Below are 13,995 nucleotides of genomic sequence, written 5' to 3'. Positions count from 1 at the left end.
GTATTAAAAGTGGTGGTAAATAGCAACTTTATTGCACCTTTTAATATGTTTTAGCATGTTGCCATATATATTCCAGTGTTTTGCCCCTGCTTTTGTCTTTAAATATTCATCTTCTTGGATGGTGTGCATTAATGGGTGTTGTAGACATTAGTTTCTTGATTGTTTTCTTCAAACTGATGTTGCATTTCCAATTTTCTAATGAGTTCTACATTTACCTTATTCTTACCTAAGTGACATGAGTGAAGCAAAGAGAGATTTCCTCTTCAAAACTATGCATGCAAATTAAGCACAGGAGTAAGCTTCCTCTGCTAATTGTAACCATAACTGTAAACATCAAAGCGTCAGCGTGTCTTGCTTAAAGTATTCTCTCCAGAAATTGTACCACAAAAATAAGAATAACTTACCGCAATGTAAGCCTTTGATTGGGAGAAGGATTGACTATCCAAAAGGAAACTGTTTGCATATAGGCTTTAACTGAGACACCCACAGTCAAAAACCCTTAGATGAGCATGATACAGTATTACCCATCCAAGTATTTATAAATATTGACTAATTTCATCAAGATATTCCGGCTTTGACTCTAAAATGTTTTTGTCTTTATCTGGAGATAAGGTGCATATAAAGTAAATGTATTCATAATAGAGAGCAAAGAACGAAAATAGATTAATGAAATAAAACAGGTTTATCATTTGATTTTTAACATTTCACAGGACATGGAAGGAAAATTCTTTATTAAACATTATTGTCACAGGAATGTTTCAGGCACTAGAATCACTCAAGATCAGTAAATCCTCGGGGTTCAATAAACCCCAATGCTATGTAACTAATTGTGCTCAAAGAAACAAGATATGTTATTCAGAAAGCACTGACACAAAACTCCAGTTGTTCAACTATAATAGGGAGTAAGCTTCATGATTTGTTTAATAATTCAGCAACAGTTTTTTTGGATTGATATACTGTAACACTTTACACTGAAATAGTAGTGGAAGGAGACCTGATTCATCCACTGCTGAAGTGCAGTGCTCACTTGGGTACCATTATGTACCAGTAGACCCATTGTACAGCAGCTCAGGTAGAACAAGTGAGAACTTAAGGAGGAACTTTATAAAAAACTAGATTGTCCAAGCCCAGAGAAGGTTTTTAGCTAGGAAAGCCAGGAAAGTCTTTTTTTTTAATAGAAACTTTAGAGACCAAGTAATCTGGACCTCAGTTAAACATCTCTTCTGAAGGATTGTACCTCCTACAGCACGTGTTACTTAATCACAATGCTGGGACATTGTACAGTGTGGTCCAGGGAGAAGATCAACACCTACTGGCCCACCAACAATACTTGCAGCAGCAACTTGGATTTCCTGATTGGCTCCTATTCCAGTACTGATCAGACGAGGCCTTGCTGAACTTCTGAAATCTGGAAAGATCAGTCTACAAGGTGGTAATGAAGCTACCAGGATTACCAGAAAAGACTGAAAAATTAATATTTCTGTCCACTTCCTGGATATAGGATGGGTGATCCAGATATAGTAGATTCATGGTCTCTATTTAATCCCCCAGCCAAAATGAGCATCACTCAATTTATGGTGAAAATCACACAAGCTCCTAGAGAGAACATCTGATTACCATACACTACCGGCAGCAGAGCTTCTCTTTTTTTTTGACACATCAAACCACTTTGCCACATATTTCCTCTTTAAAACCATTCATACATGCTATCATAAGTTGCCATTTAAAATTAACAGATCAAAGAGACACATCTGCTCTATTGACCAACAAGATGGCAAGTATCTATGGGAATAATGATGTTCTCCACGTTGAGGCTCAGAAACAATTCCAGACTAGGAAAACACAGCCGCCATCAGGTAAACCTTATTCTCTCTCAAGAGAGGGTCCTGGAGGAACAACTTTTGAAGAACACAGATTATTTTTGTACTTAAAGTGTTTGCTGCATGCAGCTGAATCTGTATTTTATGTTGGCAGAAAAAAAAATGTACGTACTACATTCATTTCAGACTCTTTATTATTCTGCATTTGATTAACAATGAGGCATTCTTCTGTAACATAGATTATTGAACAATCTTTTTAAAAAAATATTAGAAGCATTGTATTTGTCCAAGGTTTGAAACCACAACTCAATACTGAATTGTCTATTTTTTTCTACTGTTTGAGTTTTATGCATTATTACCTATCTACTGTACATATGCTTTAACTAACATTTACCTTTCCTAGTGCCTTGGTATTCAACATGATTACACTACTCTTTTCTGTGTACATGACATGGCGGTGAAAATGTAAGCAGAACTCAAACATCAATAGGGAAAATTTAATTTCTAATATTTCTCTTGTTCTGTGGGTGTTAATCACATGTTGACTTGATGCATTTTGTTTTTACTTAAGTGCAAAACTTACTTCATAGAGTATATTCCAAAGCAAAGAAATAGCACATTTATACTGTATGTATACATAACTTGTCCCATGCACAATTTAGATCTTTAAGCCCAATTTGCATGTTGTATACATTATATCAGGTAACTTTTACCAAGTTTTACCAAGATGATCACAGTAAAAGCAATATCTAAATAATGAACCAATGAGCACAGATGTTAGAACATTTAATACTTTGCAGCATCAAGACAATGCCTGACAGAACTGCTTTAATTATCTGAGATATCTAAAATAATTTCAGATCAATTATTTATTTTTAAGAGTTTTTACACATGACTAAAGATGAGTGGTTAGAGATGTTTGTTTCTGCAGGGCGTTATGGTTATGACGATGAAGATGATGAGAGTGATGCAGACTATGAAAACATTGAACACACCCTAGAAATGAAGAAGAGAAGCCAAACCCCAGAATGGAGAAATAAGGACAACTCAGAGAAAGGAGTAATTTCAACAGAGTTTAAATCCAGCACGAGTATGACTAAGCCATTAACTGCTAAATGTGACCTGACGATGTGCCTTTTTTCAAAAAGCTGCCTTCACAGGGAAGATTCGCAAGGGGAGAATTTCAGAGGGAGGTCAATTTTTAAACTTGCACTTCTGCTAAATACTGGCTGGCTGCTCACACCTTCCTTCACCCCAGCCTCAACCTTTCAGCTGCCTCCCTGGTTCATTCCTTGTAAATGATGGGTGTTGTCTCAGTGTTGTCATTTCATCAGTCAGGCTAGTTAATGGCAAAGTATTATTAACACTATCCCTTTATATTTATAGTAGTTCAAGAGAATAGCTGCGTCAGCATGCGTAGTCTGCAAGAGAACAAGTAATAGGTTTATTCCATGCTGAAAAAAAGAAAAAAGCACGTTTCGGCTGTGAAGCCTACTTAGTTATGTTTTCTCCCTTCTTTTGTCAGCATGGAATAAACCTATTACTTGTTCCTTTACAGACTATGCATGCTGACGCAGCCATCCACCTGAACTACTTCAACCTAATGTACTTCTGCTGCTACCCACTATGCCTTCCTCTAATCTTTTTCTAGATCTCATCATTGTTCCTTCTCTTCCTCCCTGGGCAACTTGCCCCCCTCTCTCACTAAACCAGCATTCTGTCTGTTCACAGTGATCTGTTCCAAGACCAGGCTTTCTAACCACCTCTTATTCCTTTAAAGAGTCATATTAATAATATAATTCCTAAGGGATTTCATCTAAAATTTAAAACTTTTTTTTTTACTCCGGTAATACTCTGAGACTTCTACAACAGTGTTCACGGAACAAACACACCTGAAGAAGGCTTCACAGCCAAAACGTTGTGTTTTCTCTCTTCTCTTTTCAGCATGGAATGAACCTATTACTTGTTCCTTTATATTTAAAGTCACCTTTTATCATTATTAGAATTTTACCAACTACTGAATTGATCATTTCTCTCATGTTGCCACTTTCCAGAAACATGTACTGTAGTGCTTTAGCATTTGTATTCATTCAGGATGGAAAATGCTGCATAAATATAGTATAAGAAACTATTGCTATTATTCTGGTATCTTTCCAAACACCTGTGTTTTAGTTCTTCTCTGTCTCTGCCAACACCAATGATATAAAACATACAGTAATATTTATTTCCATATATTTTCCAACATTGGAGTTCTGTGATCTTCCTATTTATAGTTTTAGAATATACCTAGTCTTCGATATAGGTCTCTGTCATATCTGCTATACTGTATATGTATCATAATTTCCATTTCAGTAGGACATGAGGTTGAAGTCCTTCACATGTCAAGAATAGAATTGACGGGGAAGGGAAGGTTTCACATAAGGCTGAGCCCAGATCAGCATTTTTTCAGATATCCACCCTTTTCTTATTAACATGATTCTAATTATTTTCTGAGGATGGTCTTCTGCTTTTGCTGCTTTATCAGTGACTTAAAACTTTCTATTTTTTTTTAGAAAAGAAAAGAAATTTCACTTCCCCCAAAGGCAGGATGTTCAACACTGGCAATTATAAAAAGTTACCTATGGGACTGCAAATATGTCTTATACTCCTTTTACAGATCCAGCTGCTGCTGTTGCTGGGACCAAGTCCATCATTCTGCTGTATGTCCTGCTATTGATGGTCACTCTAGGCTGGATAGTCTTCATCTTACTGGCCTTCATAAAGTGTAAGTCCAGAAACTGGCAGAGAATGACTATTGAATGAACCATACGACATTACAATTCTTGTGTTCCTGTTTTGCAAAAGAACAAAATCCTGCATTTAACCTCTTGGAAGGTACTCTTCAATAAGACCTGGAAGAGTTTCAATGTGCGATGCTTTAAAATATCATAGTTATTTGATGAAAAATCTGTTGCAGATTTGTAATAACTGTTTGTGAAAGTTAGTGCTGGGACACTGAATTTAATTCCTGGGATGGTATCTGTGTGGAGATTATACGTTCTCTCAATGGTTGAGTGGGTTTCCTTCAGGTGTTCTCTGGCACCCATTGCTTGGCATAATAGGATCTTGTTCCCCATGATCCTGTATTGGATAAAATGATTAGAAACCCTGTACTTGCAAACCCAGAGAAATCTCTTTCTTGCAGATTTTAATAGCCCAGGGCCATTCTGATAAGAAAGTATTAAAATTAATCCATTCCTGAAGATGTGAGCTTGATCTGTGCTTGTGACAGTTCATTGACTTGACACTTTCACAGCAGATCAGAAATTAAAGCTCCTCTTTGCCTCTCGATCTGGATTTGTTTCTCTCTTTCAGACTCTGCACTGACAGAAGAGATTCAGCACCTCCGAATGAGTCACGTCACCTTGAAGGAGAACAGTAAGTTCAGAATTACAAGCATACAGTACATTAATTCATATCTGCATTTGCATCCTGGTCGGGTATATTATTTTTCTTAGATGAGAAATGATGCATTTGTAAATGTTTTCTGAAACTGAAACAAATACGAGATGCATATACAAAAAACAGTATATGAAAACGTGGAAACCGACATTAGAGGGAGTAGGGTTTCATTCACTTTTTTATACTCATAGTGGCCATTTTACTTTTGTAACAAAATGCATGTCTGTGTAGTTTTTGTTGTTTAACGCCAGGTAGAAAGAAGGATGTGGTAACAAATGGTACAAATTGCTTCTACTCTACACAGTTTAAATCTTTCTAACTTGGATTGCAAGCCCTTCAAACAGAATGCAAAACACATACAGGACAGAACAGTTTCTACTTCTGAAAGGTATACTCAGTGTTTTAAGGGACTGATAAATTATACTCAGGTTCCATGTTTTTTTCCCAATATTTTTAGTTGTCACATTGCATCTTTCATTGTCATGGAAGAATCACAAGCACATCCCTGCTTTAGACGTTATACCTAAGAAACTGAAATTGAGAGAAAAGCACAATGTTTCCAGAATGAGAAATTTCACATAAAACTCCTCTTCTTCAAAAGCTCTCAGTGCATCTCTTTCTAGACTCTTTCCCCAGCTTATGATTCTTGTCCTACTTGTGTTCAGCTTGCTGTAGAATAGTCACATACTGTACTGTATGGCACATTCAAGCACCAAAGAAACTAAACTGTTCTCCCATTTGACTGGAGTCTTTTTTTATTTTCAAAGGTTCTGCAGAAATCCGAAGCCTGGGAATGAAACAAGCTGAGTTGATGACCAATGGTAGGAGCTATATGTGTGTGGGAGGGTGTTTATGTTTGGGATCTTGTAGCACTGACACAGGGTTTTCAGACAAAGACCAAACGGATTTATCAGCCACAGTTTATAGGCTGAAATCTAGGCTAAATTAATGCACGTTTCAAGCAAGTCACTTGATAGTGCCTTTCTGATTACCAGAAGCTTATTGCTAGACTAAGTGACTGGAGCATTTGAGTTAGATATTAGAGTCATTGGCAAACCACTGTTCAGTATTTCCAAAGGAATCTAATTACCCTAATACCTTATGTTGTTGTTTGCATTATGTAAATTGTCTGCAATAATACATGTCTTTTTTTCGTTTGGCTCCATGCCTGTTTTGTACGGACATTTGTCTTGGCCTTGGAGTTCAGCGAAACTCATCTAAAAATGACATTGAAAGGTCAAGGTTTGGAATTAATTTAAGTCGCAAGCATGCATAGCATGCATAGTACCCAAAATGAAAATCATCTTAGCCCAGTTTCTGTTATTACAGTGTGTCAAATTTTCTTGTGTGGTTTTTAACACTTTTTGTCTTATTGGACCATACGACTAGTCTATGCTGTCTGTGATATAGGTTTTTGCTGAATTCATAAATTCACCCTACAATCCATTTCCAAAATCACAAACTCTGCTACCTTTACTTAAGTAAAATTAGGCTGACAATACAAATACTTTCTCTTTTTTGTAGCAGACAATAGAGATCATGGCACCAATAAATTGAAAAATGAATAAGAATAACCCATTATTATTTTCAGTATCGTGAATCATTCTCAGGTTGAACACCTTACAATCAAATTCCAATATCATATAGTCAGCACATATTTGAAACAATATTTGCATGGCAATACAAATACTGCCTCTTTTGTGCTTTGTACTGGACACTAGAGAGCATGGATGTTCCATTTGTAATTTCAGAGTCTCAGATGTCATCCAGACTGAACAGCTTCATCTTCCAGCTCCAAGTGCAAGGTCAGTGCTCTGATTCTGGATCAGAATAAATAATACATTACAGAAGTGTAGCACAGTAGGCTCAACAATGGCTTCTCATCCTGATACTCTACTCTTGCTGTTTTAATGTCGTCAAAAGGAGAAATCAAAGGTTCTAGCTACTGTATGTACTGTTTTACCTGATTTTTCAAGAAGTGTTCAATATGCTATAAAATCATCATGTAAGATGATGATGTGATACGATGTTTACTGCTGGATATGCTAAAATGGTACACTACATTTTTACTGCAAGAAATTGTCAGGTCAAATTACACAAAACACATTATGATTTCACAAAATAATACATTAATTCATTTTTCACTATTTAGATATCAAGTAAAAAAATCAGGCTGCAGCATAAATAAACAAACCTTTCAGCAAACCAATAATATAGTACAAGATACAACATCTACTCTGTGAAGTGAAAGATAAGTAAGAATACTCCATTATTATTTTGAGAGTCTTGAATTGTGTTTTTCATGAATGCCTTAAAATGTAATTCTGAAATCATATAGAGTGCATTCTTGTTTAAATATTTAGGCCGACATTGGAGATATGGTTTTGCTGTTTCTTTTTTGCTTTGCACTGGACACAGTAGAATACAGAAGTTCTGTCTGTATTTTCAGAGTCTCAGATGTTATCCAGGCTGAACACTTTATCTGCCCAGCTCCAAGCCCAAGGTCAGTGCTTTGATTTTGGATCAAGAGAGATGATACATTACAGACAGTATAACACATTCAACTGGACAAAAGCTTCTCATTTTGGACCTCTGCTCTTACTGATTTAAAGTGGTCAAAAAGAGAATTCTCAGCCTCTAATAATGTACTGTTTTACCTGCATTTCCAAGAAGTGTTTGATATGCTATGAGATCCTCAAGTGACAGGCTTGTATACTGTTTTCTTTTCTTAGTGCAGTACTTGCCAAGGAAATCAGGACAGGAAATAGAAACACTCAGGTCAAATCCAATAAAAATAACTGCAGTATAATTAATTAGTACATTCTGAATTCCCAGTAAATTACAAATATGTTACTTTTTTTACTACAAAGATTTATTAATAAAACAAAATGTTTGACAGCATGAACCATCAGGCCAGTCAGCAAAGCAATTATACAGTTTAAGATACTGGATCAGCTCTCAATAATACTGTTGGTACTTATGGTCAGATTACTTGTGTTATGTATTGTCACATCAGGCAGTGCTAGTGGGTAGAGTTTATATAGTTTGCCAGGGAGAAATAATCCATCCATAAACAGAAAGCCGCTTATCCTAGTGAGCATAGCAGCTAGCACTGCATAGCACTGCAATGTATTCTAGAAGCACAAGGAAGGATTGAGAGCACAGTACAGTATGTCTCTCACTCTGGATAGGACACCTGTCCATCACTGGGTGAAGGGGCAGATGAAGAGAAAATTTATGATAGTCTGTCAAACGCAGCTAGAACATTGCTGTGAGGTAGGAATAAAGTGGAACACATAAGAAAAATGCTGCATGCTTGAGAAAATCATGCAAACTCCACACAGACAGATAACAGAAGCTGGACTCAAATCCAAGCCCATGGAACTGGAAGGCTACAGTGGTAATGACCATGCAGAAATGCAGGCAGATTGAGATTTAAACCATTCATTCAAACAATTAATCAATCATAGCAACAACATGCTGAAGAGATATTGTTCTAAGAAGTCTTCTAAGTGAAGACATTATTACTGCCACCATGATTCTTTAATTATTCGGTTTTACTTGGCATTCTATTTTAGGTTGACTGAATCTTTGAAAAACAAACCTTATAAAAATTACTTTCTTTAATGAAAAAACATCTATTTTGCTGGAAAAGCAACAATATAAACAACAACAGAAAACAAAAATCTCACTACCTGATTTGTTTATAGGATGTACAAAGGTGTGCCCCTGTGACTGGATCCTGTTCAGTGGAAGTTGTTACTATTTTTCAAAAGAAAGAAGAGACTGGAGTGGAGCTCAACAGTACTGTGTCAACCAGGCCTCTAGCCTTGCCATTATCAACAATGTAGACGAGCTGGTGAGAATGAGATGCTTTCTTTCCTTCTACACTTGATAATGAATTGAAAAATTCAGTAAATAAATCTATTTGGTGAGTTTAGGTGAGGCACTGAAAACAGACATTGAAAAATTGCACTTGGTTGCATTTGAAATAGTTCTTACAGAATGATGAAGGGCTAGATTTAATTTCCTTAGTGTAAGAACTGTGACGACATAGTCACGCACATTGTCCTGCCTTCCAAATTTGCATGATGCCTCAGCTTTTCTGTGAACGTTTTTAAATAGGTCTGCAAGGCAATTCTCCTCAAAATCAATGCAACAAAATGCAACATGTTTGAAATCAGCCCCAGGTTAAAGCAGGTTAAGGAGATAGGAAGTACAGGAAAGGAGATGTGGGGCAGCAGTGTACAAGAGATGAGCATGGAGGAGGAGGTCCGGAATGAAGATGGTATGTTTAAGGCCCTTGAACTAGGAAGGAAACCAGCAGAACCAGTAGAGACACGGTAGGTGGGGTTCAGTGAGCTTGAGGTGGGGGGTGAGGGAGGAGATAAGGTGTTGAAAATCCTATGTTGACACCTAATTTTCTGGAGATACTTGTAGTGTGCTCTCACGAGGCACCAGTTCTGTAGGGTTTGGACATTTACTGGGACAATTATTAATTGTAGCAGTAAATCACAAAATGATTCTTTTAATGGCTTTAGAATCCATCCATGCGATATTACTCAAACAACGCACACACACAGGTACTAATACACGAGGATACATTTATTAATACATAGAATATGCATGTAAACCTAACAGATCTTATCGAGAGGGTTATCAGAATACAAAAGGCATACATTCATTCAGTTACGAAGAGTTACATATATCAAGAGGACATACATTCAGTATATCATTCATTTAGACCGTTTCGTAAATGAACTTGGTTATAACTTCTACATTGGATACTCAAAACAAGTACATAACTCTTAGGAATTAAATTGATATCAACTGGTTGGGATAACAATTGAATTCTCGAGCTGTAATGCATTGAAGTTGAATACTTATCCAATCTCTGGGGATTCAGATCTCCTGCGGGCTCTCTGGCTCCGTGCCAGGCTGTGCTGTGCTGCTTGCGACAATGCTCTGCTGATGCTCACTGACCAGCTAGTTAGTGTTGGCTTTTACTAGCACAGTTTGTGCACAGGAGAAAAGATGACAGCAAGTCAGGAAGAGGACCGGTTCGTTCCTGATGAAGAGCTAGTTCTGAATAGTGATTCAGCTGTCCACAGTTCCAGCCTGTTCACGAGGCTTGCTGCTGATGCTAACCTCGGGTGGATCCTCTGGTTACTCTCTGGCAACCTCCGCTCTAGACTCTTAGAACAGAGGAAAGTTCTGGCACTCGGACACACTGGCCATTCCGTGGTTGTCCGGGCTGAGTCTCAGGATGGTCAGGAGGCGCGCTGCGAGAATGTCCTGCCCTTGGGAGCCTTCTGCTCCTGGGCCGTCCTTCCCTGGAATTCTCCTTTAAAATTCTCCTTAGAAAAGTCCACGAATAGTCTTGGAGCTCTGTGTTGCCTGTTTTTACCTGGAGGAACTTCAGCTCATTCATTGGCTGAAAGTTCCATGGGCATCAGAGTCCCACGTGGGTTACTCGGCCCTACCAGTCCCTGATTGGTTGATCAAGGCGAGATATGAGTCACTTACTCCTGACACTTGGGAATGCAGTCCAGATGTCCATCTGGCACTCCCTAGACAGATAGGCGCCAATGGATGACCATTGATCATGATAGTCAGGCTTAGCTAAGTGCATCCCCATTTGGGAGCTGTCCCTTATCAAAAGAAAACATTTTTAAATCAGCCTGCATGAATAGCTTCTCTGTGGCTGCACCATAGAGATGAAGAGAGAGATGGGGCCTCATTTGGGTAAGCACAGCAACACTTAATTCTATCTTATTAACAAGCATCGCTGCTACATATCCCCCCTTTTTGAAGGTCACGAGGTCCTGAGGCATTGTTGCCTTCAAAACAAAACAGAGTTAAGTGATGTCCCTTGTCATTAGAACATTAACCTTAAATGTCCACATTACTCCTCGAGAATTCATACCGGAACCAGCATTGGATACAAACATGATGAATAACATCTGGAGTATGTATAAACAAGGTAGGAGACATCATCTCAGTCTAGGCATTACACATCAGGAAGTTCACTGTCAATATCTGATACCTCTGTAGTAGATATTTGGGGAGAAGTCACTTCCTTTCTTTTGACATGCTACCTTTGACTCATTCATGCTACCCAGAGTACATCTTGATGTCAGAGTACAGCATTCAGAGTACACTGTCAGTCATGATCCAGCTACCCGGCAGTAGTGTTACAATAACAACAGTTCCTGTTCCCAGCCCCCCGTTAAACCACGACACCTGTGTTGGGTATCTGCTAGGGTGGTTTGGAGGTTTGTTCCATTAAAGCAAACTAACTATCTGTACCTCTTCAGGGCTTACTGTTTCTTGGATTTCTATAAGGTGTTGAAAATCCTATGTTGACATCTAATGTTCTGGAGATACTGTAAGAAGATAAAGAAAGTGAGACATTGGAAAGGAGAAGAGGTTTGAGAAGAAAAGGTGAAGAAGAGCTTAGATTGGTTGCTAGCTAGCAGAAAACTGGACGATAGATTAAAGATAGAAATCCATGGCTTTTTGGCTATTGAGTAAACTAAGAAAGAGAATAATAAAGAGTCAAGATGAAAGCCAAAGTAGATCTTCCTCATGTCTTTTCTGCCGAGACTAGCTTGGTTTTTGCTGAACAGAGTGTAAAGGAGAGCCTGTGACATATTCTGTACACATTCTGTTGTAGAGAAACATTTTTGAAACTGTGCTAATCTACCTTCTCAGCCTGGAACATGTCAAGAATCTTAGATGTTTAAGTTTTCACTACCTTTCTCCCACTGCTGCTTTTAATGTTCAACTCCTCAATAAAAACAGCAGTATTCTCCCAACCAGATTGGCATAACAGATAAGTACTGCAGAGACCATGTCATGATTCTTACAATTACAGGCAGTTTTCTGTGCAGTATTTCTAATGAGCTCAGATTGAGTTAATCTTTCACATCTTTCACCATTGCTCACCAGAAATATCTAAGCAGCAAAATCTCTTCTGTCCACTGGCTGGGATTGACTGACAGTGAGATTGAAAACACCTGGAAATGGGTGGATGGAACGACAGTGATCATGAGTGAAATGTAAGTTTTGGCAGCATTGCTGCAACAGATTAAATGTGCCCTGGTAGCAAAATGATGTTTCTTGGCCCCTGAGCCATTCCTGCACTACTACATGGATATTGCTGTCAACACTGAAGCTATAATCTCAGAGTAGAGTGGTACCCATGGAATGGATATACTCAAGGTCAAATCAAAAAGTCAGCTTCAAAAAGGTGCAAGTCATGGCAATATTCTGTTAAAGGGATGTGATTGTTAGGAATCTTCAGTGAAACCAAAAATAATTCATGTCAAACTAGAGGAGAGGTACAGCATATGGTAAGGGTCAAGTGAGCATGTACCTGGAGAAAATTTTGTGTGGGTTGTTATAAAACCTGTAGAAGGTTAAGAAAATATATTTATTTTTGTTATTCAGATACTGGAATTTTGGAGAGCCCAACAATGTTGGCGAGGAAGACTGTGGAGAGCTGACAGAAGGTAAACTGAATGATGTAGGTTGTGGTGAGATTAAAAGATGGATCTGTGAAAAGAGCTTGTAGCCTTCCTGTCCCTACCTCTAATGAAACAGGCTCTTGAGGATCCCAGCACAGCAGACTTCATTCTGCATCATCAGCAGCAATATTTGGGTAATTCATAGGAATCTGCCAGAAAATCTCATATTTTAAGATCAGTGTCAGTCTGTATTGAAAAAAAAATAGCTTTTAATCAAAGGTGAAATAATGTATCAGCATTCCTAATGGTAGCAACAACAGCAACAACAACAATAGCTGGCATGGTGGCACAGTGCTTAACAGTGCTTCCTCACATTACTGGATCCCTGCGTCCCAATTCTGGATATGGGGTAGCATCTGTGTGGAGTCTGTATGTTTTCCCTGTGTTCATGTGAGTTTGCTCCCGGAGCCTCCCATAGTACAAACACATATTGTCTTTGTCATGCTGGTAGGTTCAGTAATTCCTGAGAGAAACTGGCCCTGATGTGAGTGACTTTGTGTGTGCCTTGTGATAGATCAGTGTAACCTACCTTCTAGCTGTGCCTTCTACATGAGCTTTTGAATAAAGAGGTTAAAAAATGGATGGATATTAATATTTGTCAAAGAAAACTATTACTATTTACAACATTTACAGTAATACATTTTATACCTTGTAAATTTCATACTTTGCTTCTTAATATTGTTAGCTTTGTGTTTGTCTTAATATAGCCATAATATCCTGATATTACATTGTTTAGAGAAAAGAATGTGTGAAACTCATTTTCAAGAAGTCTGATGCCATTTCCTGAAAACAAAGTACCACAAAACACAAACTGTAGACATCATGTTCTGTTTGTCTGATTTTAAATAAGGCAATGGTATGGTTGCCACAGTATTTCATCAGTCCTTTAGTGCTCAGATGACAACAAGAAATGTATTTCCCATTTCTGCTGCACATTGTTTCTAGTGCCTGAATTGTGTTACTACTGGTTCAGATTGACAGCTGTGGAATAAATTAAAATTAATTGACAGAGGACAATCTTGTGTAAATGAGTGGAATTATTTTAATGAAGCTGTTGCGTGGTGGACTGAGGTAATGATGTACTGTATTCACAAATAGCTGGAGAGGTAAGGTATTTCAATGTCTTGTACTGGAAAGAAGCAACAGTTCCAGTCCTGTTGCAACAGGCTATTTGAACTGAGGTAGTGATATTCCACCTTTAACTC

The 13,995-nt window shown here is 38.0% G+C and overlaps 1 protein-coding gene across 2 annotated transcripts; it reads left to right on the top strand.

Moving 5' to 3' along the window:
* The first annotated feature begins 1,748 nt into the window (after positions 1 to 1,748).
* LOC107077556 (CD209 antigen-like protein D) lies at positions 1,749 to 13,793 on the top strand. 2 transcript variants are annotated; one of them, XM_069195525.1, is made up of 10 exons: positions 1,749 to 1,856; positions 2,752 to 2,910; positions 4,477 to 4,584; positions 5,175 to 5,237; positions 6,029 to 6,082; positions 7,013 to 7,066; positions 7,711 to 7,764; positions 8,972 to 9,120; positions 12,213 to 12,322; positions 12,714 to 13,793. In XM_069195525.1, exons 1-10 carry the CDS (start codon positions 1,772 to 1,774, stop codon positions 12,835 to 12,837), a joined length of 960 nt encoding a protein of 319 aa, XP_069051626.1. In that variant the 5' UTR covers positions 1,749 to 1,771; the 3' UTR covers positions 12,838 to 13,793. The 2 variants fall into 2 exon arrangements, with proteins under 2 accessions (XP_069051626.1, XP_069051627.1); XM_069195526.1 differs by lacking the exon at positions 12,213 to 12,322.
* The last annotated feature ends 202 nt before the right edge of the window (positions 13,794 to 13,995 follow it).

This window comes from Lepisosteus oculatus, chromosome 11 (assembly GCF_040954835.1).
Source record: "Lepisosteus oculatus isolate fLepOcu1 chromosome 11, fLepOcu1.hap2, whole genome shotgun sequence".
NCBI lineage: Eukaryota > Metazoa > Chordata > Actinopteri > Semionotiformes > Lepisosteidae > Lepisosteus > Lepisosteus oculatus.
The sequence above is the reverse complement of the archived record's forward strand: the minus strand, read 5'-3'. Positions and strand labels throughout refer to the sequence as shown.